The 13,820-nt window shown below is 39.4% G+C and overlaps 1 protein-coding gene across 1 annotated transcript in view; it reads right to left on the bottom strand.

Moving 5' to 3' along the window:
• LOC143367581 (uncharacterized) overlaps positions 1-13,820 on the bottom strand; it is a 257,197-nt gene that overhangs the window by 114,776 nt on the left and 128,601 nt on the right. Inside the window, exons 4-9 of the mRNA XM_076809538.1 lie at positions 11,251-11,531; positions 8,604-8,842; positions 4,909-5,123; positions 4,342-4,597; positions 2,096-2,350; positions 1,234-1,364 (exon numbers count right to left, since the gene is read on the bottom strand). Coding sequence (XP_076665653.1) covers positions 1,234-1,364; positions 2,096-2,350; positions 4,342-4,597; positions 4,909-5,123; positions 8,604-8,842; positions 11,251-11,531 — 1,377 coding nt within the window. The remainder of the gene's footprint in view (positions 1-1,233; positions 1,365-2,095; positions 2,351-4,341; positions 4,598-4,908; positions 5,124-8,603; positions 8,843-11,250; positions 11,532-13,820) is intronic.

Raw genomic sequence — 13,820 nt, 5'->3', positions numbered from 1 at the left:
CGTTTATAAGGAAAATACCATTGTTATACTATCGATGTGTGCAACGATCGATGGCAGAAGATGTACACTATGATCTTTACTCAACAGGATTAATATTTAGACAGTCAAACGCGATATTTTGCTGCTCTACAATAAAGGTAACTGCCAATTTGAAGCTGCAAAATTTGTGTACTTGAAATATACATATAGACAATCTTGATGTACAGAGAAAATACTCGAATTGATATATGATTCATAATTCCTCTAAATAACACTATTCTTCGTTTATTTTAATAATCTGTGGCGTAACAAAGTATCTTCATAATTCTGCAAAGATTTATAACACAGCTTTAATTTATAAATTATCTTCAGTCTCATAAAATACCTCCAATTATAGAAGTTGTCTTCAGTTTTGCGAAATATCTTGTTTTTTGTAAAGATAGGGATATCACCAGCACACTTCAACCATTTCTCTAAGCTGTAATGATTTATGCAGCTACTTAGCTACTTACAAGATTAAGACAGAGTTCATAATTATTATAAGTATATAACCGTCTTCAAAATTCAGAATCTGACACAGACTCTAGGTACCTAAAACTATAAAGAATTATTCCTAATACTTTTGCAATAATACCAGCAATATCCCACGAACTGGTAATTTAATTGTGCGTTACTAGGAAACCGAAAAAACGCTCAAACGCTGAAAGATAAGAGAAAAGGATCCTCCATCTTAATTCTCCACTTCAAAACTTCTACAAATAATACTTCTTTCACGCCTTCGTTGTTTTAATACTAAATCCACCCTTCAGTATAAATTTTTTAAAATGTATGCTAACGACTTTTAAATCATTCAAATGCATTTTCTCATACACATCGAATATATATTATATGATGCTAATTAATAATGATTTAGAGACAATAACTCTTTCTTTAAAAACTTTTAGAAATAATATTTCCTACATCTTCTATTTAATAATTAATTAGCCTTTTACAGAAACTTATATATTCAATAACGACCTTTAATCTCTAAGGGATGTTTTATTTCACGCTCTAGAATACGCGCCATAATCCAAATACTGTATTCTGTACTCGAAACGCGTACAGCTTCGCGAAACGGCCTTTCCTAGTTGCGAGCGAGCAATCGAACGCCCTTTGAAGCGAAACAATCGCTGTAGCAAAGCGGCCCTCGGTTTTCCGTCGAACGGAAGAAATCGGGGGCGCGCGCGAAATAATTGGATTTGGCTTTTCACTCACCCTGAAACTCCTTCCTGGCCGCGCTGACGGAAGTGACGATGTTGGCCACGTGTCCAAGCACAGTGGCGAACAGCAGCAGACCGAATAGCAGCTGAGCTATCACGAACATGTACTCGCCTTTGCTTCTTGGTCTGGAAATAAAAGAAAAAAAGGGAAACTCGTATTTACCTGGACAGACCAGACGTTGTCAATCGAACGTTGCAATCGGACAACAGGAAAGGGTGCGGGCCGTGCCTTAAAATTTAGAATTCACGAATAATTTGGATTTAGAGAATTTCTCAAAAATGGTAAGCCCTATCGAAATTTTGTTCAAATAATATTAAAAGAGCACGTAATTTCCTACAATTACTGTATATATAATTTTTTTGTGGCTTCAACCACTTTTTAGATAATAGCGCTTGAATACAGAGAGCTCCGCGCCGCGCGCGTACGGACAATACGTCACGCGGGACGCGCGAAGCGCGGACCTCTCTATATTCAAACGCTGTTATCTAAAAAGTGGTTGAAACCACAAAAAAATTATATATACAGTAATTGTAGGAAATTGAATGCTCTTTCAATATTATTTGAACAAAATTTCGATAGGGCTTGCCATTTTTGAGAAATTCTTCAAATTCAAAGCATCGATAAATTCTAAACATTAAGGCCTGGTCGGCACCCTTTCCTGTGGTCCGATTGCAATAATCTTTTTCAAGGACTTTTTTTTTATCAAATGGCACCATAGTAGGGGGTGAGAGCAAAAGAAATCGCAGGTTGAAAATAAGGGCCACCCTGTCGCGCACGCATCACACACTTCCGTAGCCAGCTTAATATAGGGACTGATCTCATTGGCAGAATAAATACATGAATAAAATAATGGTACCTGGGTAGATCACCTATGGTCGTGAGCGCCAGTGTGCACCAGTAGTAGCTCTGCAGATATTGTTTCACAACGTCCGCGGTCTCGGAGTCGCTGAACACCCAGTTCTTGCTGCCGAATCCGTTGTTCTTATAAATAATGTGATAGAGGCACCCGTTCCAGTGAAAGATCACCAGTAAGTAATGTATCAAGGATGTGGAGCGGAATAAATTCGGATAGTTGGTGTGTCGCTCGGTTCTGTCCATGAACGCCCAGAACCTGCGTGACAATGGACGAAGGAAATTATACGAGATTCCAGCGCGATCGTCCTAGCGGGGCGATAAATTTCAAAATTCCTATTAAAATATTGCGCCCTGAAATGCCTTCTGGTGGTCGGCGAGGAATTTTTGCGCAGCCAACGGGAGGAATAGTTGTCAAAGAATTCGCGTCAACTAACTGCGTTTTGGTTGCTTTCTGATTTTTTATACATTCGTATACCTGTGTATCCATGTTTATTTTCCCGAATTCGGTTGGAAACGAACTGGGCAAGTGTTTTGTCCAGTTTATGTAAGAATTATCAATTTTGTACAGTTTGCTGAAATATTAAATAAGTTTGAATGTTCACTTTAAATGGAAGCTTGCTGTGTTGTTACATCGGATATTATGCATTTAATAATGTGACTAAATTGTAGTGTAGTAGTGTTTTTTTACGTTTGTAGAAATTTCTGGGATTGTTTCATTTCGTTGCTGAGGAAGAACTATGGCATGCTTTTCCCTGTTTTCTGGTTCCTTTTGTAGAATAAAATTGCTTCTATTTGATTGTACGTGAATTGTGGAAGATTTGCTACTTGTTTACAGGAATTTCTGCGGAAGTGGATGCAGATTGGTTGTGCTATCGTTGCAAAAGACGTACTTTTTACGCAGAAAGGGATATGAATCTCACCAGACCAGACATTTCTGAAATGCAACCGAAGGGTGAATAATGCTTTGCGATGGTCTTGCAAAAATGAATGCATGGCTCCTATCACTGTGTTATGACATTTCCTCCGATATTCACTGATTTCTCTTTCCATTCTCTGAACATTGTGTTCGTAAAATTTGAATAATTGCAAAGCAATAATAAAAGTTCGAATTTTGTTTGTCATATTGTTGGAATTTTTGTCAAGTATCCATCTAAATGCGAGTTCGATAATTCATGCATAATAATTACTAATTAATATCCTTAGCGACATTAATATTTAAAGAACCTGCTACGAAAATGAGAAAAATAATTATGGTGTTCATATACATCAGCAGATAATTTATTACTGCGAAAATAATTATGGTGAATAATTATTTCTCGAATAATGAGGAATAGATTGTCGATACATTATAAATTCACGTGCAGAGGGAGTCACGCAATTTGCACTGATTATATTTCTTTTACGATTGAAGATGTAAAAAAATAGTGCAGGAGAAAACTGTACGATATTACAATGCCTATCTTTCTACGAACTGCTTTTACTGAAGAATGCAGAGGAATAAAGAAGTCACTGAGAAACAGACATTGTTATGTCATTATTCAACGTTTTCCTCTGCCATTTCACAAGAATATTTTATATCCTGTATTAACAGAACATTTTCAATAACCGTGGGCCCAAAAGTAGAATAAGTATAAAGGAATGTTGTTAATAATTTTATCTAATTTTCTGCTTATTTAAAATGCACCTGTACAAAATGTGTAACAATTGGAGCACTCCCTGTGATGTCATAAAAATAAACAGGGAATTTTCGTATATTTTTCTCAAAAGTAGAAAAGTTTTTGAAGAAATCAGAATACGATTGGGTCAAAAGAGACCTATGGTCACAGTAGGATTAATTCCACCTAGAAACCTCATTATTACTCGGAATATCTAGTCACTCACGTGTTTATTTAAATAAATTTAAACGAGTAATTAATCGTGAAAACTGTTGCATTGTTTTTGCACCCTTTCCTACGTCACCTTATGTTTCTATAACTACCTGCTGCTCAGTTCCTTCAATTTCGATAGAAAGAATATACTGCACCCATGTAATCTGGATAAGAACTAGACCTTCGTAATAAATTTGTGGGTCACTGTGTACCGTAAAACGCCAAACTAAAAATCCACCTTCGAAATAAATAATTTCTTCATTCGTCTCTATCAGAATTCGTTTTGCCAATCTTAAACCACAGTCTGCACTTGTGAAATTTTGTGGCACGATTCCCATCTGTGCATTATAAATGCGAGGTAACGTGGTCGATGACTTACCGATATATCTTTACGAGTCTAAAGCTTCGCAGTATACTGTTGAATCCTATAGATAAGTATAAAAAGTCGAGGGGCAGCAGGCACAGGATGTCCATGTAAAAGGTGGTGCTGTTCGTGTAATGGTTCCGAAGCTTCGTCGCGTCGGTTTGCAACACGCCGTCCTCCAAGTATCCCGTTCGTATGTGAAACACTATGTCCAGCACGTATAAAAAATCGGAGAAGTAGTCCAAGCAGAACCACACCCAGCGTGTTTCGCCTGTGCCACAGAGAAATACGTTTTTCTTTTTAAACAGCCCACAGGAGGATACTGATCCACGGAACACTTTACATCATCCTTCACAAATATTATCCAAGCCTCGCAGCGGCTGATTTTCAACAACAAACTACTGTGAAGTCTTAGCAGAAAGAAAAATACGTAAAACGTGTTGCGAAGCTTCGCGAATACTTGCAACGCACGCATTAGGGGATGGCCTAATAGTATAAGCAATCGATGCATCTTAAACACTGACTAAAAAAAAAAACATTGAATGGAAACAACAGATGGAGTCGCATAAAAGAAAGACTAACCGTTTATCTCTTGGAAGGCGAACCTGTAGATGATGACCCAGAAGTTGTACAGGAAGGCGAGGGAAACCACCATTGACCAATAATAGCAGAGGCGGCCCGCAGGATCGAAGATGAAGGACCAATTCGGGCCACGCGCACGGAATCCCTTTGTCCCTGGCTGTGCGGGGTAACCCCTGCTACCGCGTTGCTGCTGTTGTTGCTGCACCGTGTACCGCCTGCGGAAGAACAGTTCGGCAAATTGTAATGGTACCGCAAGAACACAGGGTACAGTATGGAGCAGTCAGTATTATTAAATTATTCACGCGCAGCAGAGTATTCGAGGATTACCCTTTCCTGATTTAATTGTGTATTCTATTATTAAAGTTATTTACTTGAAATAAAATTGTAATTAGTGAACCCGAGGGCTTCCATTTCACTTCACCTCATAACACTATATACCTACATTTATTTCCCTTCAAAGAGTCCTTTCCCTCCGCCTTTCGAAATATTCCTCCGCCCACTACTACACTTTGTAAACAGACCCTTCGCCTATTCATTCAATTCCTCTACCACGTGACATAGACTGCTCGCCCATAACGTACCCACTTGACATCCTCCCCCTGCCGCGGGTATTCGTTGCTAGATGCTCGTCGTTACGAGTTACTATCTGCCACTAGATACCCATTTGCCCCCAAACATTTCCCACTGTCAAGCTCGGCGCACGCAATAAAAATTACACCGCTCTACGGTACGCCCCCGCCATTTTATACCCCGTGCGCCCCCAAGCATCGTGTGTCTCGTGCTAGGGACACCAGGATGGATACAACAGGCGGGCGCAGCAAAGTTGTTTCGTTCGCCATGCACCGAGGCAAGTTTCTGTTTATCTGGCTGCGTCAAACTAGTTAGGAGTTGAACGCTTGCATGATGTAACTGCTGCATAGCATAACTCAAATCACCGGGTGTCTGCGCGCGTTTCTCTCTCTCTCTGACACATCCTGTGTTTCTCATAAAATTTGCCTGCTGAAATTACTTCGATGAAAGCAGGGAAGCATGGAGCTAGCCCAGCAGCAGAGCAGTCAGTAATATTGTTGCATGCTGTAAGAAGTGGAGATTGTCTAAAAAGATACCAAGTCTATCTTATTATTCAAAAGAGAGTTGGCGTAGAAATAAATCTGAATTTCCCATGATTCCTCATTTCGACGAATAAGGCGGCTTTTTTTTATTGGTCAGGGGAAGTTTGGTGGGTATATCGAGTATTTAGGGAGAAGTGTACCGGAGTATATTTTGGAGGCGCGTGCTGACTTAGAAGAGGGTGAAGAGAGGTGTGTGACGTGTGAATCTGAATCTTTGCAATTTCCTCGCTCAACCTCGCAATATCTTCTTGTGTGTTTAGAATTAAAGTGCATATTCTGAGAGGACAAGAATCCTTCGTGGAACGAACATCCATTCGAATGTAACTAATTAAACTATTCGGCGACAAAAAAGATGAACGTTTAACTTATTAATGATATTAATTAATTTGTTGTTTAACCTCTGGGTATTGTCTCGAAGAAATTCTTGCTATAAATTTTATTCGCAGAGTGCAAAGAATAATTTAACCTTATAAAAATCAACACCTTTGTTAGCTCAGCCTATATTGGAAATTTGGAGAAAGTGATTGGAAAGTTATACTGATAAAAAGTACAGGCTGTTCTAGTAATTGTGGTATAATTCTTCATGAAAAAACAAAGTATTGGAATAGAGTTTTTTTATTCCTTCCTCATCCCTTCGTTATCGAAGGAAACAACTTTAAATGTCTGAGACCCTACATATTTATTATTATTATTTTATCGCCGTTACTAACTATGTAATCCAGAAATATAAAAGTTGAACGGAATTAAAGTGTACAGGCGAGGCGCAGTCGTAAAAATGTTATATTTAATCTCGTTTCTCGTAGGAATTAAGGGATCTTCCTTTCTGGACAGTTTAGAGAAATATAAAAATTCCGGGATAAAACGAACATTGTGTATTTAGAAGAATGATAGTTCTGTTGAATGTTTAACTTGTGCAAAATATGGCAGCCTCCAAAGTTTCAGATCACGCAATGAACGACGAAGCCAGTCGAAAAGCTGTCATTTTAGTTAGTTTAACTTAAAAACATTTCAATCAATTTTAATTAGTGAAAAAGTTTTGCAGAGAATATACCATTATTTCGATTTATAAAGAGGTGAAAAAATGTTGGATCTATAACGAGCTTTGAGTTTATGTTTTTAACAGTTGAATTTCTCTGTTACGTTTAACAGCGAACGTGACTTCTCTGACAATTCAATAGCTGGATATTCTTTCTTGGAAGCGAACGTCTATTGCAATTCTACTTCAACGTATAAGCACTTTTCGTTACGAAAGTACTTACGAGGAAAGAGCCGTGAGATATTGTAAGACAAGTATGGAAACATTCCTTTCTACGTGCTCAGACATCCACTTCTAATATTATGGTATCTTAGAAGAATGACAGTACCCACAAGGGAAATATAGAAGGCTATTACATTCAGCTCACCGATGTTCTTCAAAGTTTGCATATAGTTAGTGCGCAGCATGCATAATAATACGTTAAACGCTTAGGGAACACTACGAAAAAATTTGCGGGAAACATGTAAAATGACACTTTAAAAAAAAAAGTGGACTTAATACACTCTGGCTCCGGGGTACAGATATAGGTCCACATATAAAATCTGGAAGACCAAAACTTTGATCTGAATTTTCCGAGAAAATTTTGAGTAGTGTACTATGCAAATTTAATACAGAATTATACGTAACATAGGCTCAACATAACTATACACAAGCTTTTCTCGACTCGAAGTAGTGGTCAAAAGAAAGTGTAGACTGTGACAGAACTAACAAGGGAACATCCCGAACCCGGAAATTAAAAAAATTCTGAAACTTTGTGAGTATGTAGGGAATCTCCTCCCGATTACGTAATTTTTCTTTGCTGCCCAAATTTAATCTATAAAGGTGTAATTGACCCCTGAAAATCCGGTTATGTCCCGATTTTCTGTTATAACTCGTGAACTGTAAAATAATTTTTTTTACCAAATGATAGATCTAAGTAAAAGAAGTAACTTTTGTCTTGAAACTTTTTTTCTATCCCTTACAGTTCGCGAGTTATACCACAAAATCGGAAAATAGCCGAATTTTCAGGGGTCAATTTCACCCCCTTCGAGTGAATTTAGGCAGCAAACAAACATTGCGTTGTAATCAGGAGGAAATCCCCCACATATTCACCAAGTTTCAGAGTTTTTTGAATATTCACGTTCGGGATCTTCCTTTGTAAGACAGTTCCATTAGAAATAATGATATTCCAGAACTTCTATCCCATAAATTGAAGGGTCATAAAATGGGCCAGTGATGCTATGCGGGCAAGTAAAAATATGCGTTTAAAACTTCCTTCTGACCACCACAGGATACCATAAACCCAATTCAAAACTACTGAAATCCCAGTCTCCAAAGCGTGTAAAATGACCCCCAGCAGTCACACTGACCTAAATTCATCCTGCAGATACCACTTCTAGCTCGCCATACCTTTACCGCCAAATACATGTACACCTTCAAATGATTTTCTATTTACCTCACTCTGTACCATACACCTCAATCAAGCTACCTCTATGTACATACATAGCCAGGCGAAGCTCGATCACCAAGCTTCAGGACGCTGGAGATAATCGATCCTGTATACTCACGTCTCGGTGCCGTTGCAGCTGCTGTTGCTCAGATGATTGACGGACGCCGGCGTGTGCAGGTGCGACTCGTCGCGCGAGGACGTGAGCGCCACCGTGTACGGCAGCTTGAATTTTCCCTTCAGGTGGTCCCTCTTCTTCGGCTTGCGGCTTATGTCGAGCTCGCTCGCCCCACGGTTCACGTAAGCCCCCTGTAGCGAGTCGCGGGACGAGCTGAAGTATCGCTGCGACACGGAGTACACCTGCACCCAACCACAGTTTACTAGTTTTTGTCAGTCGATGCACTCTGGATTTATGGCCACCGGGTTCTGTCGAACGCGCTTTCGATTCGACTCGCCACGGGGTCGTGGCTGGGTGGAACGGGGCAAACAGTGATACGGAGGGTGGGCGGGGACGGGGTTGTGGTTTTTTGCTCGCGCTATCATCGCGAGAACGACTACCGCGATTAAAAAGTGAGGTCGGCGGACGTGATTGAATAGCTACAAGAGAGACGGTACGAATGAAAAAAAAAAAACAGGGGTGGGGGGTGGGTTTTTGTGTAGGAAGGTCCGAGAGGTCGCTCCAGGAAGTTGATACGGATAATTTATTTGATTAAGAGGGAGTTTTATCCTTTCAGGTGAGGGATCTGTCCTCCCGCGAAATTGTACCCGGTTTTTACCCCTCGCGCGCAGAATCAAGAATCGCTTCGGTTTTTTTCCCCCCTTGCGATTACGCGGGCTCTGTGCTGCGGGCGCTATTCTTCGTCCGCCTTGTTTTCTTTGAGTAAAAGAAACGAAATTGCCTTTTAGGGTAATGGAAGGGATGCGGTTGGCGGGGTGAAGGGCGATGGGTTAGCAGAAGGGAGTTGGAGAAAATGTAAGTGGAATCGCGATTAAATTTCATTGCGTTGAATGTATGTGTTAGAATTATTCTTTGTCAAGAGTATGAAGGCGCTGTGTGCTAATAGAAATGTTCTGCTTCTGATGCAGGCAATGGAATTATTAACACGTTAAGCCCTTGGCGACCACCTCTGTATGTCCTGCGGGACCTTAAATTTTTCACATGACGCCAGCGTCAGTATCAGATATGGACCTGTGCAACTGGTTGCTTATGCTGTCCGTCTGTTTATACAGGGTGACTCGTTTGAAGCAACCCACTTGGATATCTTCGAAGCTGTTGAACACAGTAAATTCTGTACGCAATTATGCATTCAGGTTGGTTGATTTTTCGCGATACGTGGCTTATTGTTAGTGGTGTTGTGTAGGGAATGCCGGGCTGCATCGATTAGTGAATTAAAACATATATTATTCTGTTTAAGAAAAAACAAAGTTAACCTTCATATGTCCTCTACGTGTCCTCATAAGAAAAACTTACTTACATCAGATGATGCACCCCCTGAAACCATTTGACTTTTTGTCTGACGTTTTTTTTATTATGTATGACAGTTTGGGTGATATTCGAGTGGAGTGATTTAAATGGGTCACCCTGTATAAACAGCGATATCGCAATACGAATTGTTTAAACTATTTATTCAAAGATGTATCTGTATAATATATGCACAAAAGTGCAACAAAGAAAGTCTTGCAATGAAGTTTTCGTTCCGCAAGCGTCGGTCTTCTAGGGGTTAATTGATACTTTTCTTCGGTCTAAGGTCGATTTACTGTTTGGTATATGATGTTTTACTAATTTCATTATGAAAAGTTTCTACTAATGTAATCATGACATTTGAATGATTTTTTCACCGAACTCGATCATATAGAGAATGAAGAAAATCTTAAATCCTTTTGAAGATTTTTAAATTCTTTGAATAACGTTGCTGATAGCTTTGCATTTTATGAAGCTTCTCTTAAATTAAGCAATTCTTAGTGGAAAGAAGGTATAAGAACCGAAGGAAAAGGTATAAGGTGAAATAAGTTTTAAGGGAAATGAGTACGTATATGGTCAGACTTCAAGTTTATCTCCCTGTAGTCTTGTATATGTATTTTTGCAGTGTCCTATACGATTGTTTTCAGTAACAGTTGTCCAAATTGATACAGATTTTCGAAACGTGTAAAAACTTTGTACTAATATCACTCAAGCCACTTAACTTGTACTTCAGCTTATCCGTTTAGAAATTTTATAAACCTTCTTTTCTGTGGAGCACGATAAGCCTCTTAATATCAGGAAGATTAATGACAGAATTATGCCAACATCGTTCACGCTTTTTCTTCTTGCAAAAATCACGCGAAAAAAATCAGGATTTCGACTTTAAATAGCCGCCATTTTGTTTTAAATTAACATTTCGGAAAATTCTCTCCGTCGACCCGAGGATACATTAATATACTAACGAAATCTTTTTTGTTTTTTTATTTTAGATAATCTGGTTCCGAATGGCAGTGCTCGCCGCAATACCAAATTTTTAAAAAGGCTTCTTGGATGTCGGTTGTTACTTTATTATAAACCTAAATATTTTTCTACGAAAAAATTACCAAATATTCTTTAAACGTTGCTCTTTTAAGCGCAAAAAGTTCTGTAAGAATATACGCTTCCGCTTTTTAAAAAAAAATCACAAACATTCGCCTCTTTTCGTCCGCCTGACCAGGTGTAACCCCTTAAGCTGAACCTAAATAACCCTTCGGAAAGCTAACGAAATAGCCAATATTAGTATGCAAAGTGTCACTAGTATTATTACCTGTTGCTGCTGATGATAATAATGATGCGTGGGCGTGTCGCGACTCATGCATTTACCGCCGACCAGCTCCAAGAGGCTTTGCCTCGAGGGCAGAGCGCTCCTGGAAACGTTGTCCGCGCTTTTCGTGTCCTCCTCCTTGTCCCTCCTGCCCCCCGACTTGCCGTCCCCCGCCCTCCCGTGCTTGTCTTCGCGGTGCTTCTCGCCCCCGCAGCTCAGGGCGGAAGCGGAACCGCCGCTGTAACGGTCCCTCGCCCCGCCGCCGCTAGTTGACGTGATCACATCTGAAACGTCAAAGGAACGTATCCTCAGCTTCTTCGTCGCTGCTAACGAGCTTTAAGGGTGGGCCATTGGATTCGTTCAAACTGTCAAATATCGCGACTAGGGCAAGTGAAATATGGTGGAGGATCGATGCCACGAATTTCAGGGAGATTCCAAAGGAAAATAATTAAGAAGAAAGTTGAAGGAACTGTAAATGGAATTGTGATTGAATTAAATTTTATCGAGTAAATGATCATTGTTTTTCGTGAAGGGTTCGGAAATTCGTAGATACTGATGTATTGCGTCTCGATGGAAAAAAATGCAGCTACTGACGAATAATAGCTAGTGAAATTGTCAGCATATTAATTAATTTCGTTAAAAGGCTTTTGTAGAAATGTGCTCATGTTACTGAAATGAATATTTTTCATTAAAATTCAACATACGAAGCTCCCTTTTGTGTCATATACAGATTTCACATCCCTTTTAAATGTTTCAAATTCTTTTGTCTGTACGAGGAAGGCCACAGCTCGGTACATTTAAATAATATTGCTGATCACTTTGCACTTTATGAAGCTTCTGTTATATAAAGCAGTTCATAGTTAAAGTAAACTACAAGAATCCACCACTTCTCCGCCCGACGAAGTGAAGGAAGTCTTAAGGGAAATGAGTATGTGCATGGCCAGACAAACATATCTCTTTGTAATTTTCAGGCCTCCAAATCGACAAGACCTTTCGAAAAATGTAAGAATTTTTCACGCTCTAGTTCTGAACGCCCTCTCAATCCACTGGAATCGATCGTACGACCAACGGTCGAATATCGCGCGCTGGGCATCGTTAAACATCCAGTAACAGGCGGGAGATCGATGTCAGCTATCAAATTTCAGGGTTTAACGGACGACGTAATAATTAGCAGAGCCGGTGCGCGAAATAGGATGGCTGGGTTACGACGAAGATGATGGAGGGCCGAAGGGGTGAGAGTGATTGTCAGTTCTTTGGTGTCCTCTGAGGCCAGAAATAGTAAGATAACTTTGGAGTGACGGTGCTGGCTTTTGTGCATTGAACTGTGCACGTTGCTTCTCCTTTTGAGACATAATAAGCAAGGGGAGAAGAGTTATAGTATGTCGAAACCGATGGAAGATGAAAATGTTGCAATTTCATTGTCGTTTTAATTTGTTAATTGGGGAGGACAAATTAATATTTTTGTTTATTGGATCATGCGCAGGGTTGCCACCTTGCTGGTTTTCGCACGGAGACTTCGGGTTTTGAAGCAAATCTCCGGGCTCCGGTTTTACTGGGAAAATCTCCGGGTTGTAGAAAAAAATGAGATAATAAGAAATTATAGTATTACGCAATGGTATCAATTTTATATACAATAAAAGTTATTAATTTAAAAAAAAACAGATACTTTTAAATTCTGAATTGTTTGAGCTTAAAACAATTGCACATTTGATTCCCGCATATTCGAGAAGAAAACTTTTTTTGCTTTTTCCATCTCCGAATTTATATTCGAATCTCCGGGTTGAAATGTGTGGCCCTGCGGGATTTATATGGCGATAAGAAGGCAACCCTGATCATGCGTCGTATTTAATGTGAAATATACAATTTTAAGTAGGCTCTTCTGTAGTTTCTCGAGTTTCTAGCCGAATAGGCCCGTTAACAGATTAATAAGTACATGTGTCGAAATGAAAAAAAAAAGAAGCATGAAACGGAAGATTTTTTGCAGGTAGAATCCGAAGGGTTGCCCCAGGGTAATTTCACAAGTGCTGTTTGTTCAATTTTTATAAAATTGAGATATAGTATCAACCACATGAAATTAGGAGGGGTTTAAGTCATCGTTTTGTTGATTTCGAATTTGTTTAAAAAATATTGGCGGCTGTTGCAAAGTTCGAAATTTATAGCCTATTTGCACGAGGCAGGCTCCACAAATGAATTTACATCTCCGAAATTATTAATCACACGCATTTCATTCTGTGTTTATTGAAATCGAGAAGCGTTGGAATTACGGATAAATTTTTGTTCAGCCAAAAATATCGTTTTTACAACATGCAATATGTGTGCCTTTGAAATATTGAATTCTCTGTATTTTGTGTACTCCGAATGCACATGTGTACCAAGTTATACGATTATATTATTTAGGCATTGATAGTTAACTATCTATTGCTTCGGTTCAAAATATTATTCCTGAAATGTTGAACTCATACAGCCTGAGAGGTATTTAGAACATTGCGTGCCTGCAAAGTGGGCACTGAGTAGAATGCAACTATCAGGAACGTAACGTGATCCGTGGGAAGAAGCTTTCCCAAACGCAAGCT

The sequence above is a fragment of the Andrena cerasifolii genome, chromosome 4, assembly GCF_050908995.1.
Source record: "Andrena cerasifolii isolate SP2316 chromosome 4, iyAndCera1_principal, whole genome shotgun sequence".
Lineage (NCBI taxonomy): Eukaryota > Metazoa > Arthropoda > Insecta > Hymenoptera > Andrenidae > Andrena > Andrena cerasifolii.
Note: the sequence above shows the minus strand (reverse complement) of the source record. Positions and strands in the feature narration are given on the sequence as shown.